Source organism: Platalea leucorodia (assembly GCF_965183815.1).
Source record: "Platalea leucorodia genome assembly, chromosome: 1".
NCBI classification, from domain to species: domain Eukaryota; kingdom Metazoa; phylum Chordata; class Aves; order Pelecaniformes; family Threskiornithidae; genus Platalea; species Platalea leucorodia.
Genome location: NC_138823.1, coordinates 161,595,360 through 161,613,211, shown reverse-complemented (window position 1 = coordinate 161,613,211; position 17,852 = coordinate 161,595,360). Strand labels below are relative to the sequence as shown.

The 17,852-nt window shown below is 46.0% G+C and overlaps 1 protein-coding gene across 3 annotated transcripts in view; it reads right to left on the bottom strand.

Moving 5' to 3' along the window:
* Window positions 1–16,029, bottom strand: part of RHEB (Ras homolog, mTORC1 binding) — a 42,225-nt gene extending 26,196 nt beyond the window's left edge. For all 3 annotated transcript variants that reach the window (XM_082318383.1, XM_082318384.1, XM_082318385.1), the window contains exon 1: window positions 15,768–16,029. In XM_082318383.1, coding sequence (XP_082174509.1) covers window positions 15,768–15,819 — 52 coding nt within the window. In that variant the 5' untranslated portion in view covers window positions 15,820–16,029. The remainder of the gene's footprint in view (window positions 1–15,767) is intronic.
* Window positions 16,030–17,852: the final 1,823 nt, after the last annotated feature.

Below are 17,852 nucleotides of genomic sequence, written 5' to 3'. Positions count from 1 at the left end.
CTTTTAGTCTATCCACTGTCCTCAAGTTTTAGGAAAATAAACATCTGTGAGACCAAAAGGAGAAGCGTCACAAGCAGAAGCAAGGTAAAGTCTGCTGGAAGCAGTTCACTAAGTTGATGGAGACCCGTGATTTTAAGATGAAAAAGCATTTGCAAAATCTTACTGGAAAAGATTATGGTTTAACCTTTTGACTCTGTTCAGAATCAGAGAGCTCAGAATGACTATGAAGAAATAAATGAATCAAATAAGGGCAACACTGGGGGAAGGCAACAGGACGACTCCTCCAGCTGTACTTGCTATGGTAACTCAAAGCACCAGATACTCCATGGCAGAGGAGTCGTAAGTAAAATCCTTCAAGTTTACTGCCTCTCCCTCTCCCTGGAGGAACAGGGCAGATGGTAAGGGGTGGGAGGAATGGGTTTTACAAGTGTTTAGAATACAAGTCCCAGGTGGCCGAAAGCTCAACTCAAGTTGTCCACAAGTACCCAAAGGATACTTGTATACACAATTCATTATTTATGATATTACGTGGGAGTAGTAATGACAAGAGTTTTCCACTGTCAAAACAGAAGAGGAACAGGTTTTCGGACAGAAAGGCATTTAAAAAAATAAAGCTGTTGTATTTCTGTTCATACAATAAACCACTCACTACATAAAGAGGAACGTTCTATAAACACTGACTAGTGCAGTCATAGCACATCAGTTTCGAATGCCATTGCAGCTGTCAAGGCAAAACAATTGCCAAATTGAGTTTTTACTCATCCTTTTACTTCTTGGACAAGAGCTATGGTATTTAATCTAGCCTTAAAATTCGAGCTTTACAACTCTAGGCAGTTTACCAAGAAGCCGAGTAACTGCGCTCATGAAGAGCTGGCCTCCCCGAAGAGGCCATGCCCTCTCTTCGGGGCACCACCACCCACCTGCCGTCCCGTATCCCTGTTCTCCTTGCAATAGGCAGCAGGAAAGCCCAGATGAAATTCTCATCTGCAGCCAGCTTCTCCCCAAGCCCAGGAGATAGAAACGATGCAACTGGCCAGCGAGCAAGTCAAACAACAGCTCCACAAGCAAGGCATTGTGCAAGCTCGCTTCTGCAGCTGCCCTCTAACGTGGCATCCCCACGATGACAGCCACTGCCAGCACAGTGCAGTTTATCTCAACAGGAAGAATTTCTCAATACTCGAAATCATCTGCACAAGCAATCAGTAAACAGTTTGATGGGGTCAAGAACAACAACTACTGAAAAGTTGCAATTCTCTGTTCTGTTTGAATTTCAGATGTATAGTTTCTTTAACCCATCTTTTTCCATTAAAATGTCTGCTTATGTACTTTGCTTAATTATTAAACACTTAACAGCTGGCAGCACCTAATCCTCTCCTACCACAAGCCTAGCATCTTACCTAAGTTAGTATCTACGCAGATCTACTCAGTCTTACCTACAGAACAAACTAATTTAGGTTTTGTCACAAAAAGGTTCAGGAAATACATCTGGGTCAGTAAAGAATTCTGTTTCTAAACCTCTGGAGACAGTGACACAGTGAGTAGCTTGTGTTTTACTCAGATGCAACTTAATTCTACTATTAGACTTTTAATCACGAGGAATTATCACTTACAGACATCTGCTTTGAGCCACGGTTTTATCCATTTTGGAGTGATTTCCTTGAGACGTCAACATTCTGATACCAGGATTAAAAAAAAAAAATTTCTGATGCTTACAGAGAAAACTCTTGCTGACACACAGAGCTCAACTGGTGCACTTGCTCATACGATACTCCTGCTCGATTTGCAACACAGAGTGGTGGCACTCCTCCTCTCTCAAAGTGCTGTCTGAGCTTTCTGAAGGACAGACTAAAGCATCTGCCTTTATAATCCTGTAAGAGCGAAAGTCTGAGGACCGCAATGAGACATCTTTGGGTAGTGAGGGACCTCAAGAACAGAAGAGACCTTCATGACAAACCAAAGAGCAGATCAGCATTTCAGGACAACACAAGCTCTTTTTCAACTTCTATGGCGCTCTATCCCACTGCTACAACTGTTCCCTGCCTTCTCCTGATCTATTTTTATATTAGGATATAAGGAAATACATTTGACAGTCTAAGGCAAGGTATTGCAGCAAGAACCACTCCTGCTCTAGAAGAGGAGGTTCACATGACGGTCTGTAACACCAAGAACACAAGTGCGCAGGGAGAAAAGGACACATGCTTGTTTCCCTTCCTTCTGCATTGCACAATCTTCTTGAGGTTTATCAAAGGTATTCCTCTGCAAGCCAGAAGAAATCTGAGAGGCAGTCATTTGGAAAGGAAGTCAGATGGCTTCCTGTATTTTCTTCAGATTTCAAAGCAGTCGGTCAAACTCACAAGCATATTTGCAGGCCCTTGGAAGGTTGGCAGCAATGAGCCTTCAAAACACAAACCAAGAAGTCCTAATGATGCTCTCTAGATCATACTTTCTGTAAGGAAAGCAAGAAGAGAGCATGTGCTTTATTCGCTGGTATGTAACAGCAAGCTTGCTGCATCCTCTGCAGTGCTCACCACTCAGTGTTCACTTGCACTTTGTTGCAATGCATTGGATGTCCAGGCAAGTATGGACAGAAAAATTCCACTGTTCTGCTGCAACAGCTTAGTTGCCACTTCCAGGTGTCCACTTTGTCTCCATTTAAGTCAGTAACCTCAGCAAAGGATTGTCAGAAGAAATGTTTTCGTTATTTTAGTGCACAGTCCAGTTACCTCTGCTTGTTACCCTTGCTGGCAGAAAAGCGTGTGCCACAGTTAGCCTAATATTTCCCTTTTAATGAGGTAAACCAATTTCAATTCCACGTGTTTACTATCAGTTGTCAAAGATGGAAAAGCTGTTACAAGGCTTAAAGAAATCCAGAAGACTTCTGTGGCATGCACCTCACCCAGCTGTGGTATACATGCATAGATAGCTGCATCCAAGATGCTTTAAACAGGTCAGGGGAACTGCATCCTGGGCTCTCCTAACTACAAAGAAAATTCAGACATTCACATCCAAGACAGCCAACCAATATTTGCTCAGATAAATACCATCCTCTGTATTCCCTTCAGACGCCCTGCAGAGACCGTGCATCCCTGCAGCACCTTCCCACCTCCCTCCCCACAGCACCATGCCTAAAATATTTCAGGTGGCTGTAGAAATTCAGAGGCAACTTGACTTATCAGGCACGCCTGCTAGCCTAATTAGCAAATGTATTCCTAAAGCAAAAGTTAGGCAGTACTACTTGATATACTGGACTTCTGAAGGGAACCTTATTAAGCTTAAAAGATCAGACTCTAATGGTTTGGTTTATGACACACTTAGAGGGAAAGAGCCTGAACTTTGTACTGATTTCCCCCCGAAGAGGCAGAATTCAAGCTGTACTGCTGGGTAGAAGCCAAGTCCTCTCTCCCTATGCACACACTTCAAGCAGCTAATTAAGTATCTGAATAAACTTGACCTTTCCTTGGATCATCGGGTATGCACAACATGAAATGTCTTTGAAAGATACTTTTAGTAACTGCCATTGTTTCATCATTAAATCAGTTTTAAAATGCTATGTCATTAGAAATAAAAAAAGCGTATTTCTTGCTTTAATGCATTCCATGCATTCCCTTTTTCCATCTCCAAGGTTTTAGTTTCAACACAAGGGAACGAACTCCCAATTTCTAGTCAGTTCTTTTTTGACGCTAAAGATCACAGGAGTGTACAACTTTAACTACCTTTCTGCAAGCCAGAAATATCAGGACTAGCAGGTTTTAAGCACTTCTTCAAGAAGTGGGTCTTTCCAACTGCAGTTACCAGCACCAGCTCTCCATCCGCTGCGTAGACGCTGCCCTTGCAGCACAGCTGAACTGAACGGCAGAAGCCGATGAACTCCACTCTACGCACACCACATGGGATAAAGCAGCTGTTCAGCTTTACCCCAGGGGGTTGCAGCCATCCTTTCCCCCCCTTTTTTTTTTTCATTTCTACACGACTGGCTGAAGTTAACACCAGCCACATTAAGTTACATGCTACTACTGACCACCTGGTAAAGCAGCATGCCATCGAACAAGCCAGAGTGCGTAGGTACAAATTAGGATTTTAAACTTAACATTTCTATTAGAAAACAGGATAAACTCTTCTCTCCTCTTCCTTTCACTGCAAATCTCACTTACGTTTTTAGACTACCTGATCTATACCAATAACAGAGAAAGCTTTAATAGCACAGACCCCTTACCAAGGTGAAAGAGCTCAGTCTTGCAACGGATCCATACTGTTTCACTGACACGCAGGTCTTCCCTACGGATCTTCCTTTCTAAGGATCTTTTTGAGGACCGGAGCCATAGCACTGACTGTTGCCAACGCTGTGGCCACCATATTTCATCGTAACTTACAGCCACCACCAAGCGGAGGGCTAAGTCTCTGAAAAGGTCAGTGACATTTTCCTGGCATTATTTTTAAAAGGCAAGTCTAGGAGCTTGACCCTGAGCATATCATAACACCAAGTAAACTGTCAGAAACACAGCTGAAATGCTGAAAAACAGACCGACCCTCCTGGCAGTACTACTGAAACGCCTATGAAACAGGGCCTCAAGGAGCTTCTTGGAATTGCAGGAACAACAGTAAGAGATTCATTTCTCTCCTCTTTGTTGCAGGATGACAGAAGGCAGGTACCTGACAAAATCCTGACAAGGTAGTAATGGTAATACCCCCCTCTCTTGGTAACATTACCAAGCAAATAGTGTGATATATATCCAGCAACTATAGCAAGGAAATTTCAGCATCACTCTGACAAAAGGTCCACAGAGCTATTTGCCAATCCGCAGCAAAACCCAAAGATGCACTGATTTGTTCCAACAACTGCATGCAAGCTACTTTTACAACATACTAACCATATGTATCTCAATCTAACTGCATAATAGTCACTAGAAGATCTTGGCAACAAAAGGCAGCTTCAGCCTGCAGCACTACACCTGACTATGAAGTAGTAAGTCCATGTAACAAACTCTTTGTGCCCCCACTGATGGTCCAAAGTCTGATGAAACCAATGTCAACAAATGCCAGCGATGCACGTGGCAGCCCAAACCTGACTTTCATGGAAAGGGTGCTGCTACCGGCAGCCAACATCAGCACAGCACTATTCACCTGCCACGACCTGCGCTGCTGGAAGTTCCCAAAGCTGCTCGAAGCATCAGGAGCGGTGGTACCAACCCTGACAACACTAACATCTCTTGACACAGAACAGAGAAGGTGGTCTCTAGGGATATGGACAAAGATTAGTGTTGACGCTCTCTTCCACCAGTGGAGCAGGACATGGTCAACTTCATCACACCTCTATCAACAGATGCATAGGTAGATGCTGAGACCTCCTTGATTCATGATCATACAGTTGAGCCTTGACCACTTTAATTCTCCTGCACTAGCACAAGGTTGCTGTGGATCTATACGTAACCACGCCAACATAAAAACCAGCATGCCTGAACTGTACCTTCCTCTACAAAAACTGTCTCCACCCATCAGATTTAGATCAACTTCTGATGAGTTACTGTTGTCTCTCCTCCAATTCAATTCCAGCCCTTCTTTGAATTAACTTCATAGTTAACTATGTTACTTCTGCTTAACATGTGAAGTTCCTCCCCTTTATTAATCAGGCTTGAAAAAACCCACAATCTGTTAAATACCATCTTCATACCATAGCACTTTATACAGCTGGAGTTAGCCATTAACCCCTCCCCACTAACCCCAATTGCAAGCCTTCTTCATTTACACGCTTACCTGATCAACATAACAGAGTAGCCTCTGAATACGGAGGACAATCTGTTAACAGTAAGGAAGGTTCAAAGTAATAATACACCAAAATCACAGCATGACAGACATGGGCAAGATACCAGGAAAAAAAGACGACTCCGGGGTAAGAATAACAGCATGCAGCATACCAGAAGAATCATTAGAGCCCCCAAACTGGGCAAATTTTAAGGGAATTTAAGCCAAAGATCCATCCAAGATATGACGTGACATAGTTGATTTTGCCATAGAGCAGAGAAGACAGAGTAGGTAACCCTTGTTTGCTATAGCATACTATAGAGTTCTTGCCTGTCATGACAGCCAGCTGGCTTTCTTACCTTCCTAACCAGTGTGTATCCATCTGTTGGCTCACAAGGTACTTCAAATTAAGAGTTTTCAGGTAGGAATCATACTTTTTTATTCTCAGTTTTTATACTATCTAGTACAAAAAGGTCACAACACAGAACTTTGATCTTTCCAAGGAAGAACAACAAAAAACCCACAGAACAAATAGCAACCCACCCCAACCACCCTTGAAAATAGCCCAGGGAGATAACAGAGGATGACATTTGCAACCTGACATTAAACTGTTTTTCCATTTAGACTTTCACACATGAAGTGTCTTCCAGCCAGTCCAGCTCCGGCACCTGAGGAAGCACTTGCCAAGGGATGCTGGATTCTTCACTTCCCAGCACTCCGCTAGCACAACCATGCAACTTGGACAAGAAGCTGAGTATCAAGCTACAGTTTAAGGCAACCTAACTTCAGGCTGACCTTAAAGAGACAGAGCAGTGCGCTGTGTTTGTCTGCTGTACAGGTCTTTGCATACCAACACAAATAAAATTCTCAAAGGGCGATAGTGATTATTATTCTGCTATTATCCAGTTAAATCATAAGTTAGTCCAGCTAATCGTAAATTCAAGTCTATTTTAAACAGCACCTAAGAAATTAGGTACATCACATCTACTTGGCAGAAATGGATAAAATGTGAACTATGACAGGCAAACAGGTCAAGGGCCAAGATTTACCATAGGTACAGCAAAGCCCTTCAGAAGTTGCTTACTTCCTTGCCTGGCTGTTTGGGAAATAACACATATCTTTATTTTTGGTTTCCACACTTCCATGCTGTAAGAACTGGAGAGGCATGGCCCAACTTTCCCCACAATAAGCTGCCCTTAAAACTTGGGTCCATACACCCCTTCTCATACTGTCCCTTTTTCTCCTTACCAACCTCCACCTTTAAACCCTTTCAACCTTTGGCATGTACAGCCCATGGCCATATAAGCAGCTGGATGCCAATAAAATGGTATGTTCATACGACCGTCTTCAGAAAAAAGAAACGTATATCCTACAGTCTCATCGTTAGTTATAAACTGTGTATGAGATCATGGCTTTTTAAGATCACAATCTGTTTGCCTGGAAATGCAAAGAGAGAAGGCACCATCTTATTTTTCTGTACTACCATTAACTTACACTTGTTCATAGCGGTTGATTGTGACAAATGCACAACCCAACCCTAGGCTTAGGAACACCACCCGAGACAGTCACCTAGCAGACATTTCCACAAGCTAGTCATTGAAGCAGTTCTGGCAGTTTCATTTGAACTCTACCTCTGTCTTACCACCACACTTAGGTATAAAAGGTATTTTGCAGTTGAGGAAGGACAAGCAGAAAAACGGTTTCTGTGTCATAAGACTCCTTGATACACTCTGTATCAAGAACATGATTTTGAAACATTCAGACAACTTCTTTCTTCCAAGCTTTACTGCTCAGAAAAACTTGAATTACCTTACATTTAAACAATTTTTAGACTTAAGTTTAGCAACCACGAAAGGTTTATCAAGAATTTTGACAACCTTTTTCCCCAAACATGAAAAAAGTTCCAATAGCACAACTAACGCTTTTCTTTAGAATTGATTCGCCAGTGTCAAACAATACAGATGAAGCAGAACTTCTATTAGAAACGGACACTTCCAAAAAAGCAATGCAGAAGGTGGTACTGCAGCAAATTAAGAAACACGGTGCTTGTTTATATGCACGTTTCAAAGCAGAAACTTCCAGTTCTGACTCAAAATGGTAATTCTGAAACAGATTTTAGAACACCAAAAATTTATTATTAATGGAAGACTAAGCCTTAAAGCAAAATACACTTTACCGCATTAATGTCAAGGGCTTGATTGTTTTGACAGTTTGTAGGACAGATTTAATGGAGTCTTCCTACATATTATGCATCCCAGCTCTTTTGCATATAGCAAGAATACCTTTCAAGGAGGTCGTACATATTGAATGAAGTTTTGGCAATACAATCTGACAAGTCGTTGAAGCTAGACAGATGTATCCCTCTAACTCAGGAGACAATGCTGTCAAGAGACACTTTCATATCATAATTTCATATTACACTTGCACATGTTCACACCCACACACTGAAGACCACTTATGTATTCCCTCTTTTTCCAAATTAAAATTCATTTCACTCAATACTCTACAGAATACAAATAACTAGCTAAGATTTGTCATGCATGCTGTTCCGGTTGCTGTAATCGAAAATACCTAAGAATACTGATAACCATTTCAGAATGATTAACCCCTCATTCTTTAAGACTTCAGTGTTATATTAAAAAAAGAGAGATGAAAGGAAACGTCACTGTTTAAAGCACAATCTAACAGGGAATCGTGATTTCTTGAGTTTGTATCTATTTAATACAGAAGCACTGCAACTTTTCTGAAAAAGACTTCTAAGTATCACACATTGGAGTCTTTTGTTCCTTAAAAGGCCTTCAGAAATCATCCATTCCATCTTATGCCTCAAAAGATTAATCTTTGGCCATTATCCACAGACTCTTACAGATTTCATCCCAATTAAACTACTACAGATATCCTTCTCATGTTCTAGTCAGAAGTTCTCTAATTCACTTAAGAAGTCCTGTAAGAAATTCCAAGCAGTCTTCCCTTTTGCAGGACCCCCAAAGGTTCGCAAGCTATTTTTTGCTTGTCCTCTCTGCGTCTTGAGTGGCACATCATGCTTGATAAATCCAAAATCTGCACTTCAGGAACTACCTTTTTCACCACGGTCTCATCCCATATCCTTCATAAAACTATACTTAAAAATTTGCATGTACAGTGATCAAAGTGCATATGGTAAACTGAGGAAGAACCAGTGCATCTAAACAATGTAAGTAATTGTGATTCATTTCTATGCTGCAACAGTGTCAATAAGCATTTAGAACTAAAGGAGGAGTCAACCAGGCTGAGGAGGTCAATTGGTATTTGCAGGCAACATATATTTTGTAGCATATCTTAGCAAACGCTGAAGATTACTCTGAAAAGCAAGAGAGCCTTTAGAGTTGTTTCCACTGGTTTTCAAAGTAGGGAGGTGGTCAGCAATTCTGAACACCTTGCACGTTGTAGTCTGGACTTCTGGCTTTGCTCCGCTGCAGCATCTTTACTACCAAGCATTTCCAGAAAATTCCAGCCGATCATATCACTTGAAGCATCATCCGAGTTTGAAGACTTCAGAACAAGGTTTAGATTTACCCCAGGTCAAACATCGTACTTCTCAATTCTGCATGAAAGGATTAGATTTGACTATGAAGTTTATTTAAACAAGAATCTTGAAAAAAACTTCATTTCTTCATGGTTCCCTAATGCACAGCTCACCACCTTAACAAGGCTATCTTTTTCCGTCAAGAGAACTACTCAGGTTCAAAAGGCCCACTGTTGAAAGTTTACGAAAAAGCATTCGTGCTTATCTGGAGTGGTGGAGGAAAGTACTTACAGATGTGGTTTCATAACAGGTCTGACTGAAGCGAAGTCTGCACGGCCGCAAGAGCCTACTCCGCCCTCCCCCAAACAGCTCACGCTCCTGACCCCGCTCCCTCCGTCAGGGTTGTACTCGCAGGGCCGACCAGCTGAACGACACGAAAATTTTTCCTCCTGGTTGCGTTACTTTTGAAAGAAATAAATTCCCCCAGCGGGTCACCAGGCTTCCAGCGTGCCGGTGCCAGCAGCGGGGTGGGGGCAGGAAGGTGCAACTTCCAGCCCCGCTGCAGGACGAGCTCGAGGTGCGCCAAGGGAAGCCCCAGCCCACATAGTTCGTTTGCATCTGCCTTCAATACGTGGCAATTAAAATAGAGAAGTGGCAGAGACATCTCTTGAGAAAAGCTGCACCTGAAAGCCTGTTGCAGCACTCTGTTCAAAACCTGTCTCAGGTTATTTCCTTGTTACAAGTTCAATACAAGCATCTTTTCCCCAAAACCACAATTCCACTGTACTTCCTATTTCTCAAGAAGGAAATATAATCTTTAACGGCCCACATTCATGTGTTTTCAGTAAACTTAATGATTTTAAATCCTGCTAAGAGGTCTGCTAGGCAACATATACCATGGATTTTCTCCATATTATTCCCTTTTTTCCCATCCCACATCCCCTCATTTGCAGGATAGCTGCCATCAGTGTGTAAGAACCGTATAGGAAACCAAGTGTCCCGATCAGGATTGGAAGAGAGACATTTTGAGCAACAACCACCCCCAAACTCAGGAAGCACATTTTAGTTTCTCACAGTATCAAATTCGTAACAAATCTGCCATTCACGTCAAATATAGGCTTTGGAAAACAAAAGGAAGCCTCTCAGGTCCTTAAGGAGACAGATCCATCACCGACAAGGGCAGCTTCGTGTTTTTACATACCGTGCTTCGTGTCTGCAGCTTCCGATTTAGGATAATTTGGGTTGACACCAAGCAATTTTGACTCATGCAGGCTTCGCAGAGCTTGGGTGCGTTATGAACATCCCACAGAGAAGCTGTTTCAATTTTGGACTGAATACACAATTAAGTCGATCAGTTTTTAAACCACGCCCTTGAATGTCACCTTCAGGAGAGCTACAGGAAGTTAATCAGCATCGGTAGCTCATCACGTTTTAGCCTGCTCTTATAGTCCCAAACGCGTGGTTATGCTAAGTTTCCACAGCAGTGTGTACCGCAGAGGTGGTTGGTTTACTCAGAACCTACACTTAAGGCAGCGTAGTATATCTCAATGAAGAGAGTCGACTTTATATAGCTTATAAATTACAGGATTTACATTTCAGTTGGCTTCTCCCCTCGACGTTAACGCTAAGTTGAGTAATCAAATACCAAAACACGCAAATATACAAGCAAAACCTGCAAGCGCTACCATTAAGAGATCAGAGTAGGCAATTTAAGAGTTAATCCTGGAACGGCGTCCTCAAATAACCCTGCCGTGGCTTGATATTACAGCTGAACATGCTGCCTCTAGTGCTTCCAGCTACTGCTATCAAATGCGCTGTAGCAACTTTCGCCGTTGAACAGCGTAGTCAGTCACACCGAAATGCAATTAAAGCTGGCATTTCCAGCCTCATTTCAGTCCCCTGGTAGCTGCAACCGTTCCTTTTAGCAGCATTGCCGCACCCCGGCAGAGCGAATGCAGTCCTAACAAGGGAAGCGCTATGAAAATAATCTTGGCACTTATTAGGGAGTCGGCAAAATTTTAACCTTAGGTATCAGCCGGATCCTGAACCCCTCAATTTTCCTGTTCAATCTCAGGATTTCCAATGTTGCGGACACAACCAATTCTGTAAACCAAATTACTGCACACGACAGCAGTAATTTCTCCCTTCCTTCTCTCTTGACATTTACACGGGCAATTTATTGCCTGCTAAAATTACCACTTCCCTCTGTCCAATATCAAAGGGATACCTCCTCAGGGTGCTACACTACTGTGCGAACAGATGCCATCTTTCAGAAGCAAAAAGCAAAGCCGCAACTCCATTTTACAATACAAACCTCCCAATATTCAAATAACTCATGGTTTCAAAACCAGTAACTACGTTTTGGCCTAACAATTATTCTTACTATTTACAGGTATGTATCAAAGGCTCTACTTTTTCTGCCTTTCCTGCTTTCAGGCAAGGCGGAGAGGGGAGAAGCATTTTTGAGCTTAATACAACCACCTGGAAGCCCTTCCATATAAATCGAACCTTGGCAGGTAATTTTGTTCCATCATAGTTTTTTTTGCTACCTGCATGCCGCAGTCACAGACCACGACTACTTCTGCCTGCAGTATGGACTGTTCTCCACCCACACAAAAAACTTGATTTATTTAGATGGGGAAGAAAATAGGTAAGTGACCACTAACTTAACCTGATTTCCCCCTCAGAGCTATAAACTGACCAGGAGGGCATTTTCAGATCACCAGTTCAAATGTGTAAAATTCAGGAACAGAATTCCAGTTTGTGCAAGTATATCTGTAATACCAGCAGCACGAGTTATATGAATGCTAAAAAACAAAATCAGGCTGAGATAGTGACCTACGACTGAAGCAGCTGATCCAAACAACACCTCCCTGCTTATCTTAAATCCATCAGTTCAATATAATACAGGGACTCCCAGTAATAAGCTACTTTGCAAGACGATCTAAGAAACCTCTTCTTTCATACAGGCATTTGTGGTCTGAATTTACATATTTCTTCTATAGACATAAAAGAACCAAACTGAGCACAAAGCATTTTAGACGATACGCCGCTTTTTAGAGTGGTTGTTACTCTGAAAAATCTTAGTCTTGTTTGATTTACTTCCATGCAAATCCATTATTTCCAATTGTATTTGGGCTATGTTAAATTACGGCCCAAATACAAGTATGAAGATTATTTTTAGAGAAGGCAGTAACTTTTTAAGATTCTACGCTTCATCATGCATAAGACAGATTTTTTATTTTTTTCCCCCAGAATCAAATCTCAAGTAGCTGGTCTGCTCTGGTCACTTATCAAACAACAGTAATCAAAGTCAAGTTCCTCCCATTGTGAAACTATCAGATTTTGGGATGAAATCCATCTGACTTCTACTCAGAACCAGAGACGAGCACACACTTACATAAGGGAATGTAACTTTCATAGACCGATGTAAGCCTGAGCAGAACCCAAAGGAGACATTCTTGTGTGATTTTGCCTAGCATCATGCCACAACCTGTATGCTATATCCACACATAATTGGCCTTCCTCACCAAAAAACAAGTCCCGAAGTTCCTGGCAAATACTCCGTCTGCATCTCAGAAAGCATGCCTGCCTGGGAATTCAGGAGGCTTCCACCGTGATCTCTCCCATCAGCAAAGAATACTAGTTTCACGTATGAAAGGGTTGATGGTAGTGTTGAAAGATAGAGGGAGTGTATTCAAACAAGCAGACTCCTGAATTTTCTATTCCGAGAACTATTATGTCAGAATACCACTCCCAACCTCTAGTCTATCTGACAACAGCACTGGGATAAGAATAAAATTTAACGTAAGTAAAAGAAACAAGGGCTTAGCATGAAGCCAGTGCACGATTCAGGCTCGGTTTCACAAATCCCCGTGGAGGACATGCCTGCCCATCACTATACATGCTCACAACCTTAAAGTTCCACAGAATTGTTGAATCATCAACTGTAGGGAACAGCTCACTGCTTGAAATATGTCATCAAAACCTGGTTATTTCAACACGTAACTGAAAGAGACACAGGAAAAAAAGCTCGCCATTTTCTGATTAGCTTCATCTCAAACACCGTACAAATTACACGGAGAGCATTCAACTTCACAGAGCAGGTCACCTAAGCATTTATGCTAACCTATAAAACCATAAACATTTTACAGCTTACCAGACAGAGTTAGCCTCCCTCATTCCAGGGTCAAGATTAATGTTAATGGCAAAGCAATGTAGCTCCCTAATTATAAAAGGAAGTTTAGAAAACATTTCCTTCCAGTCCTTCAGATCTTGGAATTATTCCCCACCTTAATGAATGTTAGCTTTATTCAAATGTTGCATTTTCCCCAGACGAAATGCTCTTCATTTTCTACCACCCAAAACCTTGTCCTAAGAAGAGATTAAATCCTTTCTTACCCAGGGCTCAAGTAATGTTCTTGCCATCATAACACAAAGCAAGAGTTACTCAAAAGCTTCTCTGAAGCCAAACGAAGTCGCTATGCTCCTAGACTTTGGGAGGCATACTTGGATAAGCAGAGGACCCAGCCCAAATCTCACAGTTTAACTTACTTGTTTTTCTAACAGCTTTACAAGATGGAAGCAAGACCCCAATGACCCGTTCCTACTGCTTGAACTTTTACGTAAGTATTTGCCTAGAAATTTAATGCTCCCACATTTAAGAGTAACTTTGCCGTCTTAACATGCATGATTTTCACCTAAGAGGGAACAGATTTGCCAAGGACAATGACAACTACAGCAAACCAGATTCCCGCCCCCCCCCCCCCCCCCCCCAATTCTATGTTCATACAACTTGTAGCTGTCCTAATAAAACTTATCTTCTCCCACCAAGCCGAATACCACACTAGTCTCAGAAAACTTTAGCTGAAGAAGGTCAGCAGTAGGTCTTAATAGACGTTAGGTAACTTTTTGCCCATCCTTTCCCTATGAGTACTATTGCTCAAAACATCACCGACCAGATTATGCTATACTATTTCTTCTGCTTTTCCTCAACCGGGTATATACCTTACTGTCACCTGATTTTTTGACTGCTGCTTGTCACTGTCACAGATGAAAGAGCAAAGCTCAACAGTACACCCAGTCCCCATCACGGACTTCTCAAGGATGGCATTTCAAGCATTCTTCCTTCCCACTTACACTGCCCATCGCTTGTTTTCACCAGTGCTCAAAGAAAAAGGAGAAAAGGAAACATAACCCACAAGACAGACAATGAAACAGACTGCAACAACTGACGCCAAATATACTATGTGAACTGATCAATCTACTATTCTCTGTTCCTTTTATGGACTAGACAAATTCATCATCCTTTTTACACTGCCCCGTCTCAAAGTCAGGCTGCAGTTACACACAAAATCTAAGAGACAGCTCCACTTATTTAGCCTTTTTTTTTTGATCGTTAAAAAAAGACTTTTTTTAAGGGTTCTTTCTGCTGAGTGTGTAACAAAAGACAGGTTACTGACTTAGCCACTACCTTAATGTAAAAACCCACTTTATAGCAGCATATTATCTCTCTGTAGCATCTTCTTTTTTTTTTTTTTTTTCCAACCGCGCATTATCTTCAACATTGATCTACGCTTTTAAGTTTGATCGATCAGGATAGCTGTACCATGGTTTATTCCCCTCGGCTTTAAGCACCCCAATGTTGAAAACATCTGAAAGTGTTTTCCATCGAAGACGGTGAACGTAGGAGGAGAACGGAGTACAGGTGTGGGCAGTTAGAGGACAGAAGCCCCAGCAGCCGCCATAGACCCGGGCTGGACGCCTCCAGGAGGATTCTCCAGGCAGATTCCCCCGCGCTGGATGGCGCCAGCAGCGCCGATGCGGTGCTGGGGACACCAGGGCGGGTACAACCCCAGGGCCGCAGTGAGCACAGCCGGGCGGGCGGGCGGCCTGGCTACGCTGCTGGTGCGGGTACGAGGCACCCCTATGGACGGGGGGGGGGAAAGAAAAGGCAGGAACGGGCGGCAGACCAACGCGCTCTGCCCTCCGCGTTTCGGAGCGGGGCTGCGACTGCGATGCGTGTGGAGGGAGCTGGATGGCGGCGTCCCCGAGCCAGCGGGACCGCAGCGCTCCCGCTCCGCGCCCCGCACCCGGAGCGACCCCCCCTTTCCCCGGCGGCGGCGACGGGGGGGGGGGGGGCTCGGTCTGTGGGAAACTTCCTATTAGGGGCACGGCGGCCCCGCAGCCCCGGGCCCGCAGCGCTCTGCGGCGCCGCCATGGCGGGGCCCGCCCGCCCGCCGCGGCTGCGCGCTCCCGGCGGCGGGAAGCGGGGCGGCCCTGCCCTCCCCTCCCCTCCCCTCCCCTCCCTTCCCCTCCCCGCCGCTGCACCTGCTGCCGCGGAGGAGGGCGATGCGGCGGCGGGCCGCCGGGCCGGGCCGCGCTCCCCCGCGGGCAGGGGGGCGCTGCGGAGCCCCGGACCGAGCCGCCCGCTCCGGGGGGGGGAGAGGAAGGCGCCGCACCTCCGCCCCTAGGGCCCGCCGCCCCCCCCCCCGCACCTCACGGCGGCGCCCCCCGCGCTCACCCACGCTCCGGTAGCCCAGGATCGCGATCTTGCGGGACTTGGACGGCGGCATCTTCTCCCCGCCCGGCCCCGAACCACATCAAGGGCGGCGGCGGCAGCGGCTGCGGTCGCGGCGGAGGCGGCGGCGGTCGGCGGGCGGCTGACGGGGAGCGGGGCGCGCCGCCAGCGACATGCGGCGGGGGGAGGAGGGGCGGCGGAGCGACCGCACGGGACCCGCGGCGCCTGGCAGCAGCGGCGGCGCCCGCCCCACGTGACCGCCGGGCTCGCCAGCCCCTCACGTACCTGTGCGTCACGCGTCACAGGCCGGAGCGGCGACCTCACCGCCGCCGAGAGCCGGCGCCAGCCGCCGCCAGGGGGGGAAAACTCGCTGCGTCATGCCTCGCCTCGCCCCGCCGCACGCCGATTGGGCGGCGCCGCGGCAGCGCGGGCGGCGATTGGCCGAGAGCGGCGGTTGCGGTAACTGACGGCGTTCAAAGAAAGGGGCGGGGCCGGCCGGCGAGGGCGAGCGGGGACGCGGGGGGGGGGGCGGTGCTGGAGGCCGCGCGTGCGCAGCGCCTCAGGGGCGGTGGGTGCCGCTCCGCGGGCTGCGCGGCCGCTGAGGGGCTGCGGATCGCTGCCCCCCGGCCCCGGGGGCTCCGCCCCGGCAAGGCGGCTGCACGACGAGCCGGTGAATCGGATCCGGGGCGGGCGGGCGTCGCTTCGTGACCCGGAGCGCTGCAGGCGGTTGGCGGCTACCGGTTTCCCTGTCAGGGCGGCGGGCCCCGGGCCGCGCTCGCAGTCGGTAGACCCGGAGGGCTGCAAGGAGGCCGCTGCCGGGCCGCCTGTCCCGAAAAGGGTCACTCCGCCGGGCTGTCCGGTGGTGCCGGGGGAGGACGGGGTCTGAACGCCGGTGAGGCGCTGGGGGATGCGGAACGGGGGTGGGGGAGAGGCGCTAGCGGCGGGGTCCGTGCGCTCTGGTGGCTTCAGCGCGTAATGGATGCGGAGTTTAAGGGAGAAAGGCACGAAAAGCGGGAAACTTGCCTTTTTCCCCACTTACCGCTACTTATTTTGCCAACGTTGTTGGTAATATTTACCCATTCCACATTTTATTGGAAAATGATCATTATCGAGAAGTAAAAATCATGTTTTCCGTGTGCATCTTGTCTTTTTTGGGGGTACACCCATACATCTAGCATGCAGTTATGCTAGGGTACCACTGCTACAACTAAACCAACCTCACAGCTTGGTGATGTGAAGGGAGATGGGCTTTCTGCTCCTCCCTGACCTCAACCATTCGTTCCCATGCACTAGCGTTCGTCTGCCCTGGTCAGAGGGCAGGCAGCTAAAGCAAAAGCAAGCTATTCATACACAGAAGCGATCAGCTTCTGAAGAAGCAGATGAGGTTTAGGGAGGTTATCGGCATTGTTTGGCATAGTCCGATTGCACCCTTCATGCCCTGGATTATAGAATCGTGAAGGCTAAGTACTGGTAACTGAAACAGCAGCTGCGACAGCGTTTAGTGAATAGGTACATGATGGAAAGCGTTATTTCATGAGAAAATGGAGGGGGGGTTATGTGCTTTGTGGCTGTGGTGGATGTCATTCTGCATGCTCTTTCTGTATGTCCAGCCTCTCCTTTCCACTCGCTACGGTACGGGTTCCCGCTTTGTTGCCCCTCTGGAGTACCGCACCGCAGGGGTTGGTGTGATCCCACCACACGGATGGATTTGGTCGGGCTGAGGAAAGCAGCCTTTAGAAATCCCGCCTTCGTTACCAGAGTGCTCTTGTTCACAGCTCTCTGAGGCGTGGAGGGACAGTCCTGCCTGGTGCAGATCACTGTATCCCTTTTTGCCTTGCATGTTTTAAAAGATGTAATGTCTTTTTAAACAAGACGCGAGTCTGGCGTTTTAAAAGACGTGAGGATTGCAGTAGCCATAACCCTGCAGGACCATCCCTTGAGTAGCTCTGCAGCTGCGCCGCCATCTTTGCACCCGCTCCCTCTGGAACATGGCAGGGTCCAAAATTTGGGCTATTTACTGAGCCAGAGGACTGAAAGAACTGAGGGCAGAGTTAGCTTCCGATGACATACGTGGATCTGGAAACGTAG